Source organism: Carassius gibelio, chromosome A2 (genome assembly GCF_023724105.1).
Source record: "Carassius gibelio isolate Cgi1373 ecotype wild population from Czech Republic chromosome A2, carGib1.2-hapl.c, whole genome shotgun sequence".
Classification (NCBI taxonomy): domain Eukaryota; kingdom Metazoa; phylum Chordata; class Actinopteri; order Cypriniformes; family Cyprinidae; genus Carassius; species Carassius gibelio.
In genome coordinates this window covers 13,774,749-13,797,331 of record NC_068372.1, presented here as the reverse complement: position 1 = coordinate 13,797,331, position 22,583 = coordinate 13,774,749, and the positions used below count along the sequence as shown (strand labels likewise).

Genomic DNA, 22,583 nt, shown 5'->3' with positions numbered 1-22,583 from the left:
AGTCCCTGAAATGGCCTTCCAATTTTAGCTGTTGGTCTGTCATCTGTGTGTCTCCTTTTAGAGGCTGAGCCAAGAGCTCTGTAATGGAGACAAGGGGACATGGTCATTTGCTTACCTTTTCTCCTTTGCCGCCCTTCAAGCCACGAACGCCCTCTGCACCCTAGACAGACAGAACAATGAAGAGAAGGTCTAATGGATAGAATAAAAGCACAGAATTTTGATAAAAAAGAATCAGTGAAATAAAGAGAATCAAGCATGTTTACCTTCACGCCTCGGGGACCGGGATAGCCAATGGACCCCTGGAGACCTGGGTGGCCCTATAGGTAATGAGTAAATATGATAAGACTAAATCATTCAGGAATAATAGAGGGGAATTAGGTAAACTTCTAAAGGGGCCACACATTAAGTGTTAATTACAGACAGTGTTAATTGTGGGTGTATGGTGGCTTTGCACTTGAAATGACTATGACAATTCATTTCGAGACAAACTAAAAATGTACTCACAGCCGCTCCTTTCTCCCCAGGAGTACCCTCTTTCCCAGGATGACCCTGTGCAAAGATTACAAACAAAAGCATCTTCATTGAAAATCTGAAAGTGTGAGGCAAATACAGCTGGGAATGGTCTTGTGGATTTAGAGTACAGTAATATTCAGCAATCAGAATATAAAAAAAAAATGCCAGTGTTCTGACTATTCCAGTGTTAGAATCTTTTTAGGAATCAAATTTTTAGGGGATGTGCACCACTTAGTATTTACACTGAGGCAGCAAAACAATTGTACAAAAATAAATAAATATATTAATAAAAATGTACATTATGAATCTGTCATGATACAAAAATATATATTATCGTTCAAAACTTTGGGTCAGTAAGCTTTTTTTTTTTATTATTCAGCAAGTTAAATTCATCAAAATGATTAAACTAACCAAAATAGACAGTGAATACATTTATACGGTTTTAAAATATACATAAAAAATGCTATTATTTTGAAACATTCTATATAATCAAACAATACTAAAAAAACAGTGACAAAAATAAAATAATAATAATGTTTCTTGAGCAGCAAATCATATTATGAATGATTTCTGAGGGATCACATGACACAAAAGAGTGTAATAATGGCTCCTGAAAATTCAGCTTTGCCATCACAGAAATAAATAATATTTTAAAATATATTAAAATAAGAAAAAAGTTATTTCATATCGTTCTAACTTTCCAAAAAATAAATGAATACATATATATACATATATATATATACACATATATATATATATACACATATATATATATATATACACATATATATATATATATATATATATATATATATATATATATATATATATATATATATATATATATATATATATAAATTTCTACATTTAAAGTCTTCAAAATGTCATCTCAAAAGAAACGGGCTGAAATCAAAGAAGGTCTCTGTTTTTGCATGTTGTGTTGGACTAATGAAAGTCCTCTGTCATGTCTGTGTTGGATTTCTTTGAACTGTAATTCAATAAATTTCACTTCCTGGCATTCCGATTCAAATTTTAACTCATGGATTGACAGAGAGCCAACACTTTAATTCTAAATTATAAATATATTCCACTCAAGCCAGGATCATCATCAAGGTGGTCATTGACTAATGATGTGTTATGATGCAAAGCACTTTTGATATGAACATGGAGATTTAGGGGAAGGGAGAATATGAAAAAGAAAAATCCACTTACAGGTGGCCCATCAGCCCCAGCCAGACCATGGAGCCCCTGTTTCCCACTGGGACCCTATAAATGAGAGAGAGAGAGAGAGAGAGAGAGAGAGAAACAATTAATGCTGTGATTACTGGTATGCTCAAGTGATTCGCTGGGCAACTTTTATATGCAGTTCAATCCTAAAACACTATATTATTATCTTTTTCCTCTTGGTAAAGAGGAGGTCTAATCATACAGTATGTCTAGAAACACTCCGCCACTTCTGGAGTCATATTTCAGACTCTCTGGCCTCCTTCCAAGAGACCTGACAAAATGCTTGTCTGAGAGTCTAACCAATGACAGTTATGTGTGTAAGCATATCTCTTGCTTGTCAAAGCATTAGCGAGTCTTGAGGTGTGTGTGTGTGTGTGTGTGTTTGTGTGGTTTTTCTCTAGTCAGCAGTCCTCTGCGAGCAACCTACAGCTCAGAAACCGAGGAGTCTGTTGAATCGTTTATAAAATGCCGTCTGTAATAACAAAGACGATGGCTGCCGGGGTGGCCAGTTCTCATTCACAAACTCACTTTCTCTCCAGGGGGACCGATCGGGCCTTGAGGACCAGGCAGACCCTGCAAGACAAGATTTCACAAGTCAGATAGTACAATATGGAATCTTCAGAGGAAATCTGATGGTAAAGTTTATATGGGAAAAATCTGTGTGAGCACCTCCCAGTCAAAACTGAGAAAGAATTAAAAAAAGGATGCATTATTCTGTGCGTCTGTTATAGTGTGTATATATAAGAGTCCTGTACTCACTTAACACACTTATATTGGATATAGATTTAGATTAATGGCTCTATCAGTTTATTTTTTCTGTCAAATTATTTTAATGACAGGTCATTAAGATCCACCTTTAATAGAGTATAACAGAAAATATTTAAAAAGAGCATGTAATCAACCAACGAAATCACTGTGTTTACATATTTCTAGGGTTGCCACATTCAGCGAGGCAAAATAAGTTTGCTTATTTATAATTATTCATTACTATCATAAGTCTTTTTTGACAGTTCTGCAGCTGTTACCTTGATGAGATACATTTTTATTATTATTTTTGTATTAATTTGCTTGAATTAGGACTGCATTATTATGTTTGTCCCATTTTATCTAAACAATTTAGCACTTTTTCAAATGCCAAATTGTTTATGAAATATGATTTATGTATATATGTATGATTAATATTAATGATAAATCAATAAATAGGGCCTAACATTAATTATAATATATTAATGTATCAGTCTAATCATGTCTAAAATATAATAATTATGTATACCAAGCTCTGATGATATGGAATATTATATTAATATACTATCCCAATTTTAATAAAACAATAGTCCAATGCCTTTAGAAGCACAGATGTGTCAGGCACTTTAAAGGTAGGCCTATGGTTCACAAAAAATAAAATAAAAAATGAAATAAGTCATAATTTACTCAGGTTGTTTTAAACCTGCATAAAGTTTTTTTTCTTCTGTTGAACACAAAAGAAGACACTTTGAAGAACGTGTCTCAACTAAACAATTGCTGGTTGTAACTTCCACAGTAAGGTTAAAAAAAAGTATTTGGTTACCCACATTAAAGTATCTTCTTTTATGTTCAACAAAAGCAAGACATTATTACAGGTTTAGGGCAACTTGTGGGTGTGTACACATCACAATGACAAAATGTTTATTTTTGGGTGAACTGTCCCTTTAAGTCAGAAAGTCCACTGTGATCAACTGAAATGCTTCTCTGCAAACTGTGCATTCATCATTAGTTACTGGACAGACACATTGATAACTTTCCCAGTCAGCCCTACATCTGGAAAGCCTCTTGTGTTCAAAGGGCAGATGTGAGCTCCAATGTTTTAAGTCACGCAGGTTTGTTTACCGCATGCTTTCATGTTCTATTTTGACAAATTGCATCCCGTATTGACTTGATACAGGAAGCATAATTTTACCTTTATATACGGGATGATTCGGTTTTTGGAAATTTTTAGATATTTTCCAATAAAATAGGAAGAGAGAGATTTTGAAGGGGTGGTTTCCCTTTTTCTTTTTAAACTAGCCAAAAAACTATAGCAAAAGTTTGTCACAGTCATGAACATTATTTGATAATTTCTAGTCAGCTCTGGGGTGGTTTTGGGGGAGGGACTTTCTCATTCTGGAAAGCACAGATTGGACAAAATTCTATGCATTACATGAACTTATCCCGTGTTCCATCCTTCTACCTGTAAAAGTACACCGGAAAGGCAGTCAAATCCATGTACTTCCGAGCTATGACATCACATAGCCCGTGAAATAATGATGGCTGCCCCTACGGATAATAATGCCTACCGATGCAGTGTTTATGCAAGTGGTACATGGTTAGAAATAGACTTTAGGACAATATAACATTGCAATAAACTTTATAATTTAGTTACAATTCCTTGCGCTCAGTCAGTTTGGTGTGGCTTGCCTGGAACGCTACAAAGTCGTGGAAAAACCTGCCTGGAATGCAGAATTATTCCATGGTCTTTCTGAATACTTGATTCTGATTGGCAGGCAGTTATACATTAAAACCACTTAATGCACAGGTAGTTCCAAGTCAGTTTAATCAGCGTTCATTATTAATGTGCTGCTTTAATTGATGCACACACACACATACACAGTGAGAGGGTGAGAGGTCAGAGATCGCAGAATGCGCTGCGCAGACACAGAAACTTAATGTCAGCGCTGCCTCGCAACTTTTATTAATAAATACAGTGTTGGGGAATAGCTAGCTAGCAACGGCACTAGCTTAAAGGGGGGGTGAAATGCTATTTCATGCATACTGAGTTTTTTACACTGTTAAAGAGTTGGATTCCCATGCTAAACATGGACAAAGTTTCAAAAAATAAGTTGTACGTTTGAAGGAGTATTTCTGTTCCAAAAATACTACTTCCGGTTTGTCACAAGTTTCGGAAAGTTTTTTTCGAGTATGGCTCTGTGTGACGTTAGATGGAGCGGAATTTCCTTATATGGGTCCTAAGGGCACGTCTGCCGGAAGAGTGCGCGCTCCCGTATAGCAGAGCACTGAGAGCACAACAGACTTCACTGATCAAAGCAAGAGCGTCGCGAAATGTGACAAAAGGAGTGTGTTTTTGGTTGCCAGGGCAAGACAACCCTGCACAGATTACCTAAAGAGAAACAGCATTAAGGGACCAGTGGATGGAGTTTATTTTTACAGAGCATCAACGGAGTTGTGTAAGTGTTTGTGTTTGTTCCCCTGCATTTCGAAGATGCTTGTTTTACAAACAAGGCCCAGGTTGACGCTGGATTTGCACATCGTTTATTTCTTAAGGATAATGCAGTCCCAACGAAAAAGGGTCACGATCGTGTGTTGGAACCGCATGCGGTGAGTAAAACGGCTTAAAATATCTCTGTGTTGTTAACTTAGCTATCAGCGTGTAAGCACATCAAGTAAACAACATGTGATGTTGTCATCAAACTGCACGAGTAAAACTGCTTCAAATATCTCTGTGTTGTTAACTTAGCTATCGGCGCGTAAGCACATCAAGTAAACAATGCGATGTTGTCATCAAACTGCACTTTCCACATGTACAGCTAAAAAAAAAAAAAAAACAACAAAGTGGAACTTAATCATTTTCCAAAACCGCTAAGCAAATATATATACAGTTTCAGTACATACCACATAGAGCCGCTGTTGTTGCTGCTGCTCTTGTTAAATTTCAGCCTCTGGATCATAAATATACGCTGAATCTGACTGTTAGCAATGGTTTGTTTTGGTTGGTTTTGTCCTCATGTAATGTCACAGCTTCCAAACGCTATCAGCGCAAAGCCTACTGGTTCTCGTGATTCTTTAGCTCCGCCCACACGTCACGCCTCCAGCCGGTCGTGTTTTTCCGGGAAAAATCGGTACAGACTATCTTTCTCTTATGAATATAATAAAACGGTTTAGGGGTAGGTTCAGGGTTAGTACCTAGTTATTACATATTTATTGTAATTACTATAATAAATACATAGTATGTACATAAGGAACAGGACTGTAAAATAAAGTGCTACCGACTTTTTGGAGTTATGAAGGATGCAGTACTACTCTATAGGTACTCAAGATTAACAGGATATTGAGTGAAAACGAGCATTTCACCCCCCCCCCCCCCCTTTAAATACATTTTTCATTAGCTTTAGAGTAACGACGCTACTTTAACAGTGTAGCTTTTCCGGTAGCTAACTACTTTTTAGTGCGACCAAATGCTACATTCTCTTTTGCGTTGTGACGAGTCACAAGTCTGTAATGCACTTTAGCAGCACATGCAGTGTCTTCTTCTGAATAGATCACAAACTAAATTTGATCATTACCGCCATCTGTTGTGATATCACACATCACACGGCTTTACAGTCTTTCCACTAACAAGAGGTCATCTGATGATTTTGCAAAGGATGTTCAGGAGTTGATATTTCACATTAATCATCTGTAATTTATGCAAAACAAACATAACAATTTTTATTTTTACCTTTACGCCATTTTTTTCTAAAAGTATGCACCATCTTTTAGGTCAAATACTTGCATTTGGGCTGTTAACAAGCAAATGCAATCAGTATCAACAAAATTGATCTTTGCAATGCAGAGGAAACAGAAGCTGCATCTGAAGTGGCATTTAGATGTTTTTACACACTCTTTAATGCAGCTCTGTGGGACATGGAATACTTTAACCTGCAGTTACAAATAAATGAATAATGTTTTGATATTGTAAACATAAAACATTGACAACTGATGTTTGAAATTATTTAATAAATGAAAAGGTACCTTAAATGTGAAATTAAAACCCCCAGTAAGTGGTAGTCATTAAATACTACCTGTGCTGTGAGTTTAACCTAGTTATCCATATAGACTCCTCCGTATCCAGTTGTATATAATTTGTTCTTGCATTGATGTTATGTTAGCAGCAATTTTGCACTTTGACAGTCAGTTTAAGATAACCTAACTTTATATAACTATAGCCTATTTTATAATTGTGTGCAGTGTTGGGTGTAACGCTTAGAGCTGTAGTCAAATCCAGCTTTATCGAGTCCAAGTCAAGTCCAAGTCCAGGACTAGTCGAGACCGAGTCAAGACCGAGTTCAAAGAGGGTCGAGTCCAAAAGTTTCGAGTCCAAGTCAAGACCGAGTCCAAATGAGAGAAAAAAGGATCCTCTTTAAGACCACATACTTAACTACTGATAATGTATGTGATGCGAGAGACAGCATATCTCTATTCAAAGAAAATAATTTTACATTATTATTTGTAATGATCAAAAAGCATGTGCAAAGTAACAACTCTGTAGGACAAGTGTCTCCAAACTAGATCCTTGAGGGCCAATGCCCTGAAAAGTTTAGCTGCAACTGGCCTTAAAACACCTATCTAGAAGTTTCTAGTGTGTCTAGTTAGAGCTTGATTAGCTGGTTCAAGTGTGTTTAATTAGGGTTGGAGCTAAACTGAAGGATACTGGCCCTCTAGAACCAAGTTTGGAGCTGTAGGGTCAAATTATTTTTATGTACTTTATTTACATTTTATTTACTTTATAATGCTGCTGTTGCTGACATTATGTCTGTTGTCAAAAATGTAAATGACTGATGGCTTGGCACAGTCTCTGGATAGCTCGGGATATGACGCATGCACGCGGTTAAGGCTAAAAGGGATACGTTTGGCTCTACTGGGCATGCGCACATAAATACAGAATTTTTTTGTCATACTGTATTAGGGCTTGCATAGACTAGTCAGTGCTGTCGGAAACAATCGACTTCTCCAGCATGCATTAACCATAATGAATACAAAGTGTTTGCAAGTATGACGTGAAATTTAGGATATTATTTTAGGACAATATTTCATTGAGCGGTTACATTCTATGACCTTATCTATGTTGCATGTTAAAATAAAATATGTAATGTAATAATTAAGCTTGTGCCTGAAGCCAAATACCTTACGAATAACAGACAAGGAATAATTCTGCTTGAATACTTGGCTGAAGCTGGCACAGTCCGGAGTTTGCTAGATAACAGGTGAGCCAGGGGATCAGCGCAATATTATACACAGACCTCTAAAGTCATGAGTGTGAAGTGAATGAATGTAAACTTTATGAGTGAAAAGAGCACAAATCAAACACTGCATTGCTGTTGCCTCTCCGTGCATCTCTCAGAAATCAGAGCTTTGCAAGAGTAATTTCACCAATAATAATACATCATACACGTTATATTATTTGTATATATTTAAAAGGCAATGATCTAAAGCTTAGGCTACGATATGAAACAAATGAATGGAATAAGAACAGCGCACTCACCAATCAAACAGCCGCGGTGCGCATCTCAGCCTCTCAAAAACCAAATCAGTTCTCTATCAAGAGTAGGCTAATAATCAGCTGAGATACAGATACATTTTCTACTTGTCCTACATGTTTGCATCTTTATCTTTTGCTGGTTTGCGCAGCACGTACACATTTTTTTGTGAAGTTCACTAAACATTATAGACTCGCTTAAAGAGTTCTGCGTAATGAAAATGTGTGCATTGAATTGATTCAGTCCTGTTCAAATGATCACTGAACGTTTGTCATGACGTCTCTCTGCTTGCATGATAAATTTTGGTCACACTTTATTTTAGGGTCCAATTCTCACTATTAACTAACCATTAACTATGACTTTTGTCTCAGTTAACTCCTAATTTGCTGCTTATTAATAGTTTATAAGGTAGTTGTTAAGTTTAGGGTATTGGGTAGGATTATGGATGTTATGCATTATATGTAATTTATTAGCACTAATAAACAGCCAATATGTTAATAATAGACATGTTAATAAGCAACTAGTTATTAGTGTGAATTGGACCCTATACTAAAGTGTTACCTAAATATTATTTTAGAAATTAATAAATATTTTCGTTTAACATGACATACTTGTTCAGTGATAACTACTAAAAAAAAAAAAAGATAAAAGTAACTGTACAACGTTGTATCCGAATGCAGATACGAAAAATGTTGTGATTGTTACAAATACAATAACTGGTTGTTACATGGAAATATAAGCATATGTAATGTCATAATTATAAAGTTTTTTAAAATTTACATATGTAATGGTTGCATAAGGCTATACATTAATAAGCGTTTATTGATAAAAAATAATAATAATGTGATTTCAGTAGTCTTGCAACCACTTTATTGTACAACATTAGTATTTCTTTATTGTAAATGGTAAGTTTAAGGCTATCTAGGTGTAGTCGTAAATAAAACACAATCTAACAGGTAGAAAATTAAGTTCAGAAGCAGCAAGTGCACCTCTGCTCATGCACATCCTTTCCCATAACAAAACTGAAAGCTAAGCCAGGATGGAGAAACAGCTGATCATAGCTGTACAGGATAGCCATTTTTAAAATGAATTTATTAGCAGAGTTACTGCTAGGGTGCACTTTCTGCCCTTTTCTACTTTTAAATATTCTCTGATTATGTAATCCATATGAAACAAAGCTATCTGATCCATTTACACTACTGTTCAAAAGTTTGACAGTGAGGCTGCATTTATTTGATGAAAAAAATACACTAAAACAGTATATTGTGAAATATGTTTATAATTTAAAAGTACTATTTTCCAATTGAATATGTTTTCAAATGTAATTTATTCCTGTAATGCAATGCTGAATTTTCAGCAGTCATTACTCAAGTTTTCAGTGTTCCATGACCCTTTAGAAATCATTCTAATATGCTGATTTGCTGCTCAAGAAACATTTATTATCATTGTTGAAAATGGTTTTGCTGCATAGTAGTTTTGTAAACCGTGATACTTTTTTTTTTTTTTTTTTTTTTTTTTTTTTTTGCTGGATTTGTTTTGATGAGTAGTAAGTTGAAAAGAACAGCATTTCTTTGAAATATAAAATTTTTACTTCATACAAAATAAAAGTATTAATTTATTTTAATACATCTACCTTTTTGAACAGTAGTGTACAAACAGTATATCTACAAAATATTGTTGTCAACTTTTAGGAGTTCACTGGTGTATACTACTGTAGATTACTTCGAAGCTAATAGATCAAGTAATGGAAGAGGGGAACTGAAAGATTCTTGATAAGAAATAAAAATACAATTATGTCATCTAAGAGAAAGAGAGAGAGAGAGAGAGAAAGAGAGAGAGAGAGAGAGAGAGAGAGAGCAGACTGACAAAAGATGATCAATAGACTGATACTTACATGTGGACCGGGGTTACCCTGTTGTCCAGGTGGTCCAGGCTCTCCTTGAGGACCCTGTTAGAACCATAAAAAAAAAACAACAACAAAAAAAAAAAAACATTTAATACACAACACTGTGTTTATTCCTACACTTAACTGCTCCAGGGAGCCTATGACATTTTATAAAGATATGAAAAACAGTCCCGGTACCTCAAACTCCAAAAATACTCTACATGTTAAACAACAGATATGTGAAAATTACAAATTCATCTTTTTCCATTGGCCTTCCTTCCTCAATTGCACAGCCTAATGTTATAAAATCTAATATAGCAGCGTTAAATCACTGGCAAAAAGTAGGTGACAGTGAGAGAGGTAAAATTTCCAGCTGCAAATGCGTAAGTAGGGAGGTTGCAGTTAGAGACCTTGAGTAAATGGAGAGCTGATAAATGATGGTAATATAAAATGTATTTGTTTTTATTTTATTGAAATTATCTCCAGTGCTACATCTGTCATTTAATAAACCCAAATGAGTTGATTTGCTAGCTACAAAGTTTGACCAAACATGTATATATACACTGATGCATAACTTTCATCTATGTGATACAACAGAAATACTTACTCATAAAATTAATGACAGCACAGTCTGTTGAGTCACTGTTATGACTGTTTAATTCAAATTTGGCGCTCTCTCTCTTATTTACATTATTTAATTTTTAATCTTTAATCTAAGTCAATCTGGACCTACCAAAAACCCTCACAGACCATATTTTGTGAACAAATGAAAAAGAAACGCACAGAATCATGGTGAAAACATTGTAGTGAATGGCTGCATGAATCCGGTCTTGCATATTTATTGGCAGACTTCATACCTTCTTCATTTCAGCACTTCCCAGTCAAAGCTCACCCCCTGCTGCCACAGTAACAGTGACATTAACTCTCTCCTGCCAGGCCCACGGTTTCTCTTATCTAAAAGCCTCATTCAGATGTGACCTTTGCTCGGGATAACAAATATGTTTCAGAGTGGTCAAAAGTTGTCAGTTAACCAGGAAACCCCTTCATGGGGCCTAGAGATGAGAGGCACAGTATTAAAGCAGGGGAGGAAAAAATCCTTACCATATTTCCTTTAGGGCCAGGTGGTCCATCCAATCCCGTAAGACCCTGCATGTGTATAAAACAGAGGTGTCTGTGAGTTTCATGCTATTTGAACAGTTGTAATTAAGAAAGTGTGGTGTTTATGGTACATACATGCTGTCCAGAGGTACCAGGAGAACCTCTGGGGCCCAGCAGTCCTCTTGGACCCTGGTAATCAATAAAAGAGACATATTGTGAGATTTAATCAGACTGTTATACTGAAAACTTCAGGCCAAAAGTACCCTCGGTGGACAGACATATGGAGCAAGAAGCCCTTTTACATATGTGTATTATTTTAAGTTACACAATATTAATACAATATCAATGTATTGTTCTATTATGAAGAGCCAAACCAAACTTCATTGAGGGCTGTTGGATGAAAGTAAATTTTGCATTATATGCAATAGGTAACACTTTCTATAATGCATTTGAAATGCACTTTCATTAATAAATCATTAACAAACATTATATAATGCTTAATGGTTAATTAGTTCATATATATTCAAAGAGTTAGAAATGTGAGATAATGTGCTTGCTTGCTAATAAACTTATTAAACATTAGATAATGTTCAAACAAATCTATTTCCTGTCAGTTAAAATGCTTACAAATGTCATTAACTTTCAATTTCATCTGATCAAGCACTTGTTGAGAATCTACAAATGAGTTTTACAGATGTTATAAAATGATTAAAAGCTTGTGTTAATGTACAACACGTCAGCTTCTATTGAGGTGCGATGCAGGTAAGGTTAGGGATGGGTTTGGTTTGGTGGTATGAGTAGGTTTAAGGGTTGGGTAAGGGGTCAACAGTATACAGGGGTCAGTTTGATTATAATAAGGGAACATGGTTCATTATGTTTATATAATTTTGTTTTGATAATAAACACGTTTTTTTTTTTTTTTTTTTTTTTTTTACAATCTGTTATGTCCTTAGCAAGCATTTAGCTAAACTTAACCAGCCACTGATTACACAACCCTTGTTACATTAGCTAAAATTCCAACGCCCATAAATATTTGCAATCATTAGCAATCACATTAACAAATAATGAATAGCTTCAACTTTAGATTGGCTACTACAAATGAAGATCATATGAACTGAAAAATTACTGACATTTGTAAGCATTTCAATTTACATTAAATTATCATATGTTAATCATTAGGTTCATTAGTAAACATAAAAAAAAAAAAAAAACATTATCTCACATTTCTAGCTATGTGAATATATAATAACTAATGATATGTTAACCATTATATAATGTTTGTTAATGATTTACAACAATATTATATTAAAATCGCATTAATCCCGTCTTGTGTTATGGCATGGCAGAACAAAGGAAAATGCATCATCGGCCCTGGTTTAAGTATTAGTATAGGTATATATTGTGATTTATATATTTTATGATGATGATTAAACTACAATATTATTAAAATGTTATAATTATTGAGGAGTCATTTAAATGTGCATTACATTTTTATGTTTTAAAGTGGAAAGGACAACAAAACATTCTGCTGAGCTTTATTATTGAGTATTATATTTTTGTTGAAAGCCATTTTTCTTTTTCTTTTTTTTTTACTAACATTTTTTTTTTTTCCTTTTGATTCCTGGTGGATTTCTTGTAGTTACATTGTATAATAGTAAAAATGTTCAAAGGTATGTCTACTCTGTGGTCTAGACTGCTTAAAGTTTCATATTAAATTATCTTAAGGGAAAAATAAAGGTTAATTATTAATTTTACAGTCAAAAACACAAAACACAGTTTAAGAAAGGAAATCCTGAATATGTTTATTTTTTTATTTTTTTTATTATTAATTCTAATTGGTTTGCAACTATGTAAAACAGAAACAAAGCCACATTAGGTTTTTGCTGTAGATCCAGAGGTACATCAACTGTGGAACTCGCTCCAAATCAATTCCATATCTTCAGGGCTGATTTTGTTATTTGTAAGATTCCTGCTGAAGGAGTATTTAGTCAAGAGCATGTAAAATATGTGAGACTATTAGTTACTTTGTTCCCTGAGAGCAGGAACGAGACATAGCTGTGGGAACTCCTCCCCTTCTACAGTTTCCGGAAGTCTTAAAGGATAAAACCAGTTCAATGAACTGGCTAATTGACGCTCAACTATGCAAATAGCCTGGTGGGCAGTATAAATGCAATGCAATTGCATCAGAATCCGAGACTGGACGCTGCATTACTGATCGAGCAGCAAACATGGCAATCTTCGCAATGTCTCATTCCTTCTCTCAGGAAACCGAGGTTACGACAGTAACCGGAGACGTTCCCTATCGAGTGTTCACTCTACATTGTGGGAATCGCTTTGGGAACGATATACAATCCCACCATGAGAGCGGCAAAGATCAAGCCATACAAAGGCTAAGACTACACCAAGCATGGAGTACAACAGACATTCTCAATAACAATGCCCGTAGGCAAACATATACTTTTTAAATACCAATAAAGTGGAGGTATATTCGCTTATATCAGTGTTCTTGTTATTAAATGTGAAAAAAAAAAAAAAAGCTTTTACTGTTCTAAAACAAATTTGTGAGCAGTATTGGAATTGAAGATGTTAGAAACACATGTCATTGTTGTCATGTGGTGAATTTGATCAATCGTGAAACAGCTGTATCGTCATCAGCAATCTGCAGTCGCTCCGGAGAAACTGCAGTACTTTGATGCCACACGTGATAGTGACGCGACGTTTAAAATTTCTAACCGCATGCACTGCTTCAAGTCAGCTGCTGATCAGTCTGTGCAGAGCTGCATGAGTCGAAAGCACCTTGTATTTATTTCAGACGCAAAGCATCATTAATTTTTTCGCAAAAATAATGTTTAAAGGAAAAAAAAACAAACATTTAATATACACTGCCTTTTAAAAATCCAAGTACTTTTCAAGTACCTTCTCAAAAATATGTCTGTGTCCAAGGGTTTTCCAGGACTTCAATTTCAAAAGTCAAAGCACTTTAAGCACCTTGTACGAACCCTGCATTGTCTGGCACAGTGTCAACAGCACTTGCGGTATTAAACTGTGCTCATTGCAATTAAGCAATAAGTAAAAACCACATACATAAAATGTAAATAGTCAAGCCCAAATCTCTAAACATTAGGCCATGACTTATACAGGGACTCCAGATAGTGAAGCAGTGCATCTGTATGACCCACAAGCATATCTTGTGAATGGGTTACAATCACACAATCAGCCAATCGTCCATATAGTAGAATTTGGATACCGCTCGCTCTGAGAGAGGAAAGTGCCAGATTCTTGTACGTCGAGTGCTACAGCCAGTTTAAAAGTCAACACTGGTGTGCTGTACCCTCAAAAGCAAACCTCAGAAATTCATGGCTGTGGTGTGGTGCTGTCCGAATATGGAAGAATGCTTTTCCCAGATTTACAGATGCAAACCAGTCCCCGGAACGGTTTGTGCCAGGATCTGCTTCAGAATCATCATACTGAATGTGAACTTCTGATGTGCTGTTTGATGGGTCTCAGGTACCGATCAGACGGAGTAGCTCAGAAGGCACTGCTTTATCACTTCTTTTGCAAGCAAGCTGTGAACCTCTTGTCTCAAAACTGGAGCACTTTGAGGCAATGTCAGTGATTGAGTAATGTGATTGAAACGGGTGGTCTGTGTCTGAACTTGTGAGAATACCCGTGTTCTATTATGCTCAGCAGCCAGTGCGAAGTGCCTTGAATAGCTCTCCATGCATCTAGGAACTGAAATAATGGCCGAATCACTCATTATCGCTTGCAGTGATGTTTGAAGACTGGCGCCTCACCCTAGCGAGGCTAAACATACTGGCAAGGAAATGGCTCATGGAGGATAACACTGATAACAGGCACAGACAGCAGCTCTGTGCTGCTCTGAGGCAGGGCGAGTAATGCTGTATAGATAGAATTAGAATAGAATAGAGGAGGGAACTGATCTTTTGAGAGAGTGCTTATGTACTTATTGGCAAACAGAAACATGAACCTTACATTTTCACCTGCAGGAGCAAGTGGAACAATGCAGGATATGGTGCTTGGGGGCCAGGCCTCCAGCAAGCTCTCTACTCCTCTTGGCAGGTCTGTCAGTATGAAGGCTTGGTAGCCGATGGTTTCTTAGCCATTCATTAAGCGGAGTGGGGTGCAGGAGAGGAGAGTGATCTCGACAGTGGATAGAATGCACAACGGGACAGCACATTGACTCATCACCTTCGCACACTTTGTGCCTCAGAGAATCACTCAATAACAGACTCCACAACATCACCGAAGAGGCCGTAGGGAGTGATCTGCGCATTAAGGAGCTCCATAATGTAAGTCTACAAGGCTTTAGAAGGCAGCCTGAAGTCCACGGCAAGCGTGGCAAAGAAACGGCACAGATGTGTAGACAATCTTCTCGAGGGGGGGAATACGCACATAACCATGAGCCTCTGCCTTGTCCACGAAACATGGCTAGAATTTTGGACATCAGAAAAACCAGAACTCTCCTCCTCGAAGCAGCCCGACGGCAGCTTGACTGGAAGTACCAAGTATCGAACCAACTCCTGGCAGTTTCCTCTGCCCAGTTTGGGTTGCTCAGGGCAGAGGTTCTTGTCAGCCAACGGGATTCAGGGAGGGGAGGGCCCACCAGTGGCTCGCTCAAGTTGATACACTTTTCCTAATTAGATAATTCACAAAATTGTAACTCGATAATTGAGACCTTACATGAAACATTTACACTGCTTGTGTTTGGGGTCTCAGAGACTTGAGGTAATGTTGTGAAATACTATTCCAAATCAAAATTAATGTTAATATTTTTAAATATATTTTATTAAAATTAATTTAATTTACAGTATATCCTTTATCGCCATGATGGCAAAACTGAATTTTCAGGAGCCATTACTCCAATCTTAAGTGTCATATGATTCTCCAGAAATCATTCTAGTATGCTGACTTGGTGCTCAAAAACATTTTTTTTAAATCAATATATATATATATATATATATTTTTTTTTTTTTTTTTATCTAACTGACCCCAAACTTTTGAATGTTAGCATATCTAAGACTTTTTTTTTTTTTTAGTATCTTTTGCCAAGGTCAAACTGACCACAAACTTTTGAATGTTAGCATATCTAGGATTTTTTTTAACCTTTTGCCAAGGTCAAACTGACCCCAAACCTCTGAACATTAGCATATCTAGGATTTGTATTTTTTTGGTATCTTTTGCCAGGGTCAAATTGACCCCAAACAGAAGTTATTTCATTATATTGGAAAATAGTCATATTTCATAAATCTGTGTCTACACTGTGACGCAAAAGAGGATTAATGCTTCAAACAACATGTCTACTAAGCTTTGAATATTTCATATAAAAATATTAAAATCATTTTAAGGGAAAATATGACAAGGGGATACAAAATGTTAATGGAGATGCTTACACTTTCTCCTTGCATTCCTCTCTGTCCAATCTCACCATCCTCGCCCTGCAGACAAGAGCACAAACACACTTGCCAACATGTCTGCACACACCTATGCAAGAACATACTGTATACATCAAAATAAGAAACAAATGTCACTTGGTCAAACACACCCTTGGTCCGTCCTCTCCTGGAGGGCCTGGTGAGCCAATGGGACCTGCCTCACCCTAAAAGAAAAAAGTAACGAAAGAGATCAAATGACAGAGGGAGAAAAAGAGTACATGTATTATTACGGTCCCTGCCTGCTTTTGGCTCCATGCATTGTTAGGGCCCAAGACCACTATTTATAAGACTGCATCCCTATAAGAAGAGGCTATAACATAGCGGGCCTGTAATTACCCAGGGCAGGTTTAGGAGGACAGCACTTTGGCTGGAAATATACACAGCTCCCTGTGATCTGCAGGCCTCTTTCACTATTCTAGCCCAGGCCAAGCAAGCCACACTCTGCTGTGCCTAGCGAGGGCAGCTTTTGATTTGCCAGAGGAACGCAAGCAAGCCAAACAACCCCAGTGCCACTATAATGAGGTCAACTTCTCCTGCCATTATGACTGTAAGCATGCTAAACAAAACGTACAGCGGCAGACATGGAACATTATAAAAATGCACTCGGTCTTGACAGGAACCAAAAAGAAGCTTTTCAAATAGAGTTAAGGCAATTCTGTAGATTTCTCTAGGAAAACTGCTGCTAAGGAATGAAATGAAACCAGGCAAGAATTTTTCCCATAATCATAAAGTGCTGTTCGAGACAAGCTGGAAGTTTGATAATTGAGCATAAAAAATAAATTTTTCACATGGGTGGTGGTCAGGCTTGCGTTCTGTTGTCTAGAACAATTCTGTTTCATTTCAAGTATTACAACAATGATGAGAAACTAAGTATGAGTTTTCTAAGAATAGCTCAGCAGCACTTACCCTGTGTCCCTTCTCACCGGGAAGACCAGGAAGTCCATCAAATCCTCGGTCTCCCTGTAAGACAGCAATCACAACAATGAGAAAGTTCAAACATAAGTGCATAATTCTGTTAAGTGTTTACCTGTTAACTGTATACGGGATGCCTACGTTTACTTCAGTATATTACAATTAAATCCTAATCTAATCACGACAAACTATATATAGTTGGAAAGGTCTAAGACTCCTAAATAGATATTTTACCAATCTTTTTTTGTAAAAAATAATGTAGGAAAATAAATAGGTTAATTTATAGCTAGAGTGCACCTCAAAAACCTACATAACAGAAGTTCTGTCCTTTGTCAAAAAAAAAAAAAAAAAAGTCTTCTTTGTTGCCTTTTTCTCTATCACACTTTAGAAATCATCAGAAATTATATATCACTTGAAAACTTAAAATCTCAAAATTCATCCTTTGAAACCCATTTTAAAATCAAACCTTGCATTTCCATGAAAATGGTACATCAAAATCATGTTACAAAATGTTTTCACTCATGAATTATAAAAATGTAGGTTTGGATCATGCAATTTCAAGTCTATATTCAAAAATGTGTTTGACAGTTAACAGGTTAATGCGTTCCATACAATCAGTTTTACTTATTTCTGGCCAATGCATTTTCCTTAAAGGTCTTATGACATGAAAATTTCACTTTCTGAGGTTTTTTAAGATTAATATGAGTATCTTTCTCTGCCTTTGAGAAAATGGAAGCTCAAACGGGCTGATCTTGAATCTCCTCGTTGTGACATTGCAACGAGAATTGTTACCTCCCCTTTCTCTGCTTTGCCCGCCCAAATATTTACATATAACGTTAACAGACTTTTATGATATGGATTCGACAGCACCGGTACAAACAGTAAGTAACAGTGTTCATTAATGCCTGATCTGTGATCAGTGATTTCTGATGGCTACAGAGAGCGATCAAAGAACGCTCGCTTTTTTCCGGAGCTGTTACACATCGCGAGTATATCTGCACACTTGCCCAAACTGCCGTTACAATGAATGACGCTGTTATGCTGCACAACGGAGCTCTTACTGTATTCATGTGTTTGCTGTTAGCTGTGGTGAAAGCATTTTGTGAGAAAACGTGTTGCAATAATGACGAGATCACTGTATCCACGCGATAAACAGACTCTGTCTACTCAATGCTCATCACTGCAGCCTTTCATGTGATGGGAAAAGATTGAATTTTTTTTTATATATAATCCACACTTCCACGATTCGTTAATCTCGACAGCTGTAATAGTAAAAAAAAAAAAAAAAAAAAAAAAAAAAAAAAATTATATATATATATATATATATATATATATATATATATATATATATATATATATATATATATATATATATATATATATATATATATATATATATATATATATATATATATAAATATAAATAACGTTATATTTGAGAGGGGTTCCACATGAACGCATTTCGAATGCAACAATGTCAGCCAATCACAACAGTTGTGGTTTACTCGGAGTCTCACAGCAGACACGCCCCTTCAAACAGAGCATTCAAGCCAGAGGGCTAATATCAGGATCTAAAAATGCTTTTTATTTCTAAATTTTAAATGTAAGAATCATGCTAACAATATAAGTACACCTAAGAGAACATTAAAAAGCATTTAAAGATAAGGAAATGATCCATGTCATGGGACCTTTAAAACTAGAGCTGTGCATTGATTTAAAAAGATCAACAAATGAACTGCATAGTGTGTGTGTATGCGCGTGTGCACACTTAATTGGACCTATAGTTTGTAATCACAAATAGTATTTTGCATAAATATATTTATACCATACATTTTCAAATTAATCTAAAATACACACACATATATAAATTATTTTTTTTTTAAATGTACTATCAAGGCCAGTGTGCCATATATATATATATATATATATATATATATATATATATATATATATATAAACAATACATCTGGCCTTCTTTTATTATTTCTGTGGATAAAATAGCCATTTATAGCTATTATGTAGGCCTAAACTGCAAATTATCAGACCAATGTTTTTGTGTATCATTTAATTAAGTATATCATCAAAACACAAAAACAACTCCCCACTCCCAGCTTTCAATACAAAAGAAGCAGTTCTGAAACTTCAAGCAGTGCTAACTGTGTGAAAGCGGAGGTGATTTTACCTTGGCTCCTGATTCTCCAGGAATTCCTCTGGCTCCATCAGCTCCATTTCGGCCCTGTAAAACCAAGTCGCATCATCAGACTGATGTTATGTGTTATGTTGTATTTAAACAACTGCAGAATAAGTGTGAGACAGGAAATGACGTGAAGCAAAAGAATACACACAACCTAATTAAGTTGTGTTGAATCTACAGCAAGTTCGGGGATTGAGTTATTGTGTCAATTTGACTAATTTATTGCGAAACTGTGAATAAACTGTGTCAAAGGAGAATCTGAGAAAAGTTTCTCACTAAAACTGGCAGATGTGTATGAGAATCCAACAGACATCCGTCATTCAGTAAAGCTGAAACAGGTTAATTAAGGTCAAGGTTAACAGGCACAGACAGCTTCATGGAAAATCTATTGCGTGGTTGGAGAACGAACAGTGGGCTTCTTGCGAAGAGCCTTTCAGCTTCACTTTGCCGATGTACTTCAGCAGAAGTGTATTATGTATGCCACCCTTTTTGCTTTTTCAGTGTAATGTCACAATCAAACACTACCAACTACCACATGAGCAGATTTTTCCTATTCTTACCCTTTTTCCTGGTTTTCCAAGAGGTCCAGTAGGACCCTGTAGTCCTCTTGGTCCCTTAAAAACACACAACATTCTGTAATGAATTTTTACCACTAAATGACAAGCGAAAAGCAGTGTTGAAAATTAAGTAAAAGTAATTGTTAAATTGTTACTTTTTATGTAAAAAAAACACTTCGAGCCTAATAAATCTTCCTCAGCATCAGCTGACTGAGACTCTCCCTTCTCCAGAGTAGAAGCGCAAGTGTTTTTTTACATTAGAAAGTGCAATTTAACTGCGGACAAGTTATATAAAAAAAAATATATATATATATAAAAACTTGAATACCAGTCTAAAATGCTGATTTGCAGCTCAATAAATATTTCTTACTATTATCAATGTTGGAAAAATAAATTGTGCTGCTTTTTGTGAAAACCATGATACTTTTTTTCAGGATTATTTGACAAATAAAAAAAGTTTAGAGAACAACATTTATTTTAAATTTTTATTAAAATATTTACAATAAATAATCAGGAATACTCATATCATTGTTCTATAGATTAAGATTACAATTAGGATTAAAGACGTTAAATCAGGTTGATAAGAGACATAGTCACCTGTGGGCCAGGATCTCCACTTTCCCCTTTAGCACCGGGTGCACCAGGACCACCCTGAAACACACACATGCACAAATGAGTTTTACGTGTCACACACCTCTCTAAACACCAATATCATATGTGTGGAGCTGTGTTTGGGTCACACGCGGAATACCCATACAAATGCGTCTGCCATTGCTATTAAAGGGCATTTGATTTTGGAGGCAGCTGTGGAAAGGAACGAGATAAATTCTAGTGGCATTCTTATATGATTCATCTCAAGAAGATGAAATACAGAACAAGAATAATGACAAAAGAAATCTGAGAAGGTACCCATGAAAACAAACTGCAGAGAGCCTGAAAGCACATCAGCACAAAAGAACTGTTCATTTTCTGGACATATGTGTTCCCTGGGAATCGAACCCACAACCCTTTGCGCTGCCCTTTGCGCATACATGTACCATAAATATATTTAGATTTCTCGGTGCATTTCAATTACTAACTTACTAACTAGTTTAGCATAGCCAGACATTCAGACTGATGGCAGAAGCTCCGGGAACCTTGGCCGCTTTGAATGAAGCAACCAATCATCTTTAGTTTTGTGCCATGTCATGTTTAGGGGCTTGGAAATGTTCCCACAATAACAGACCAGTGTGTAAAACTCTTGGATGTATTTTAAAGAGTCTATGCCTTGAACTTTATATATTTCAGATCCTTTTGAAAATCCAGCACTTAGTTGTTCCGGATAAGCACTCATTGTCACAGTTGTAAACACACGTCGTTTGGTGACAAGGCACCTTTGTTTCCAGGCAGAATGTTAAAGAAAGCAACACACATGTCTCATGGAAATCCTGTATATTTTAACCAATCCAATGACGACCTCGAAACTCCTGAAGTGTTTCCAATTTTGTGTGCCGTATGCATCAGGCGTTCTGCCAGTGGTCTGTGGGCATGACGTCTGAAGCTGAGACTACTAACTAACTAACTAACTAATAGCTGCAAAAGTTTGGTAAAAAAAAATGCTACAGTTTGTAAAAATGTTTTCACCATATGAAGTGGATGTGGTAGTGACAGAACAGATTTATTTTGTTAAAAAAATAATTTTAATTGTTTTCCTCAATTTAAATGGTCTATGCCATTGGTTCCCAACCTGGGGTCAGAGTTCACGGGGGGGGGGGGGGGGGGGGGGCGCGGGAGCGGATATGCTTTGAGGGGAATAAAGATGCATAAAATGTTCTACTAATAATTTTATATAAAAATATTTTTTAAAGTTTTAAAAAAATCATATGCTAACAATGCCAATTTCAATTACAATTTCGTTATTTCAAATGTAGGCCCGTTGCGAGTGGCAAGCGCGCTCATAATGTAAAAGAGACGCCGACGCGACCACAACAGTGGCCAACATCAAATGGCAAACATAATTCAAGCGGAACGAAACTGCTCGTTATTGTGTGGTTGACGGACCATTTATCAGTTTGGACCAGTGCAGCGATCGAGCCGATCGTGATCATGCGACGCTGTTACTACACAGCGCTAATAAGAGATCCAGTACAGAAAGCATTTGAATTTGCCACAGAAGTAATAACATCGCTGCGAGTCCTAGAGAGAAACATTCACATTTCTCCATTATTAACGGATCAAACAGCGCGTGGAAACCAGGAAGAAACATTGTGCCGTGAATGAACTATCCAGTGTCCAGATCTGCAACATTCACCATGGATTTACTGTAGTAACACTAACCAAACCATGAAAGTTTGGCAGGAATTGTAGGCTATAATGCCTTCAAGTAACATTACGTCTGTTTTATTTTGACATGAATACAATTGCTGCTCTTAAATGATAATCTGAAATAAAATAAACCTTGGTTTATAACTACTACAATTTCATTTTTTTCCAAGA

The 22,583-nt window shown here is 36.2% G+C and overlaps 1 protein-coding gene across 1 annotated transcript in view; it reads right to left on the bottom strand.

The window, feature by feature from the left end:
* Positions 1-22,583, bottom strand: part of LOC128027184 (collagen alpha-1(XI) chain-like) — a 96,475-nt gene that overhangs the window by 39,348 nt on the left and 34,544 nt on the right. Inside the window, exons 15-28 of the mRNA XM_052614517.1 lie at positions 20,706-20,759; positions 20,112-20,165; positions 19,540-19,593; positions 17,352-17,405; positions 16,556-16,609; positions 16,404-16,448; positions 11,128-11,181; positions 10,996-11,040; positions 9,904-9,957; positions 2,269-2,313; positions 1,726-1,779; positions 505-549; positions 264-317; positions 116-160 (exon numbers count right to left, since the gene is read on the bottom strand). Coding sequence (XP_052470477.1) covers positions 116-160; positions 264-317; positions 505-549; positions 1,726-1,779; positions 2,269-2,313; positions 9,904-9,957; positions 10,996-11,040; positions 11,128-11,181; positions 16,404-16,448; positions 16,556-16,609; positions 17,352-17,405; positions 19,540-19,593; positions 20,112-20,165; positions 20,706-20,759 — 711 coding nt within the window. The remainder of the gene's footprint in view (positions 1-115; positions 161-263; positions 318-504; positions 550-1,725; positions 1,780-2,268; positions 2,314-9,903; positions 9,958-10,995; positions 11,041-11,127; positions 11,182-16,403; positions 16,449-16,555; positions 16,610-17,351; positions 17,406-19,539; positions 19,594-20,111; positions 20,166-20,705; positions 20,760-22,583) is intronic.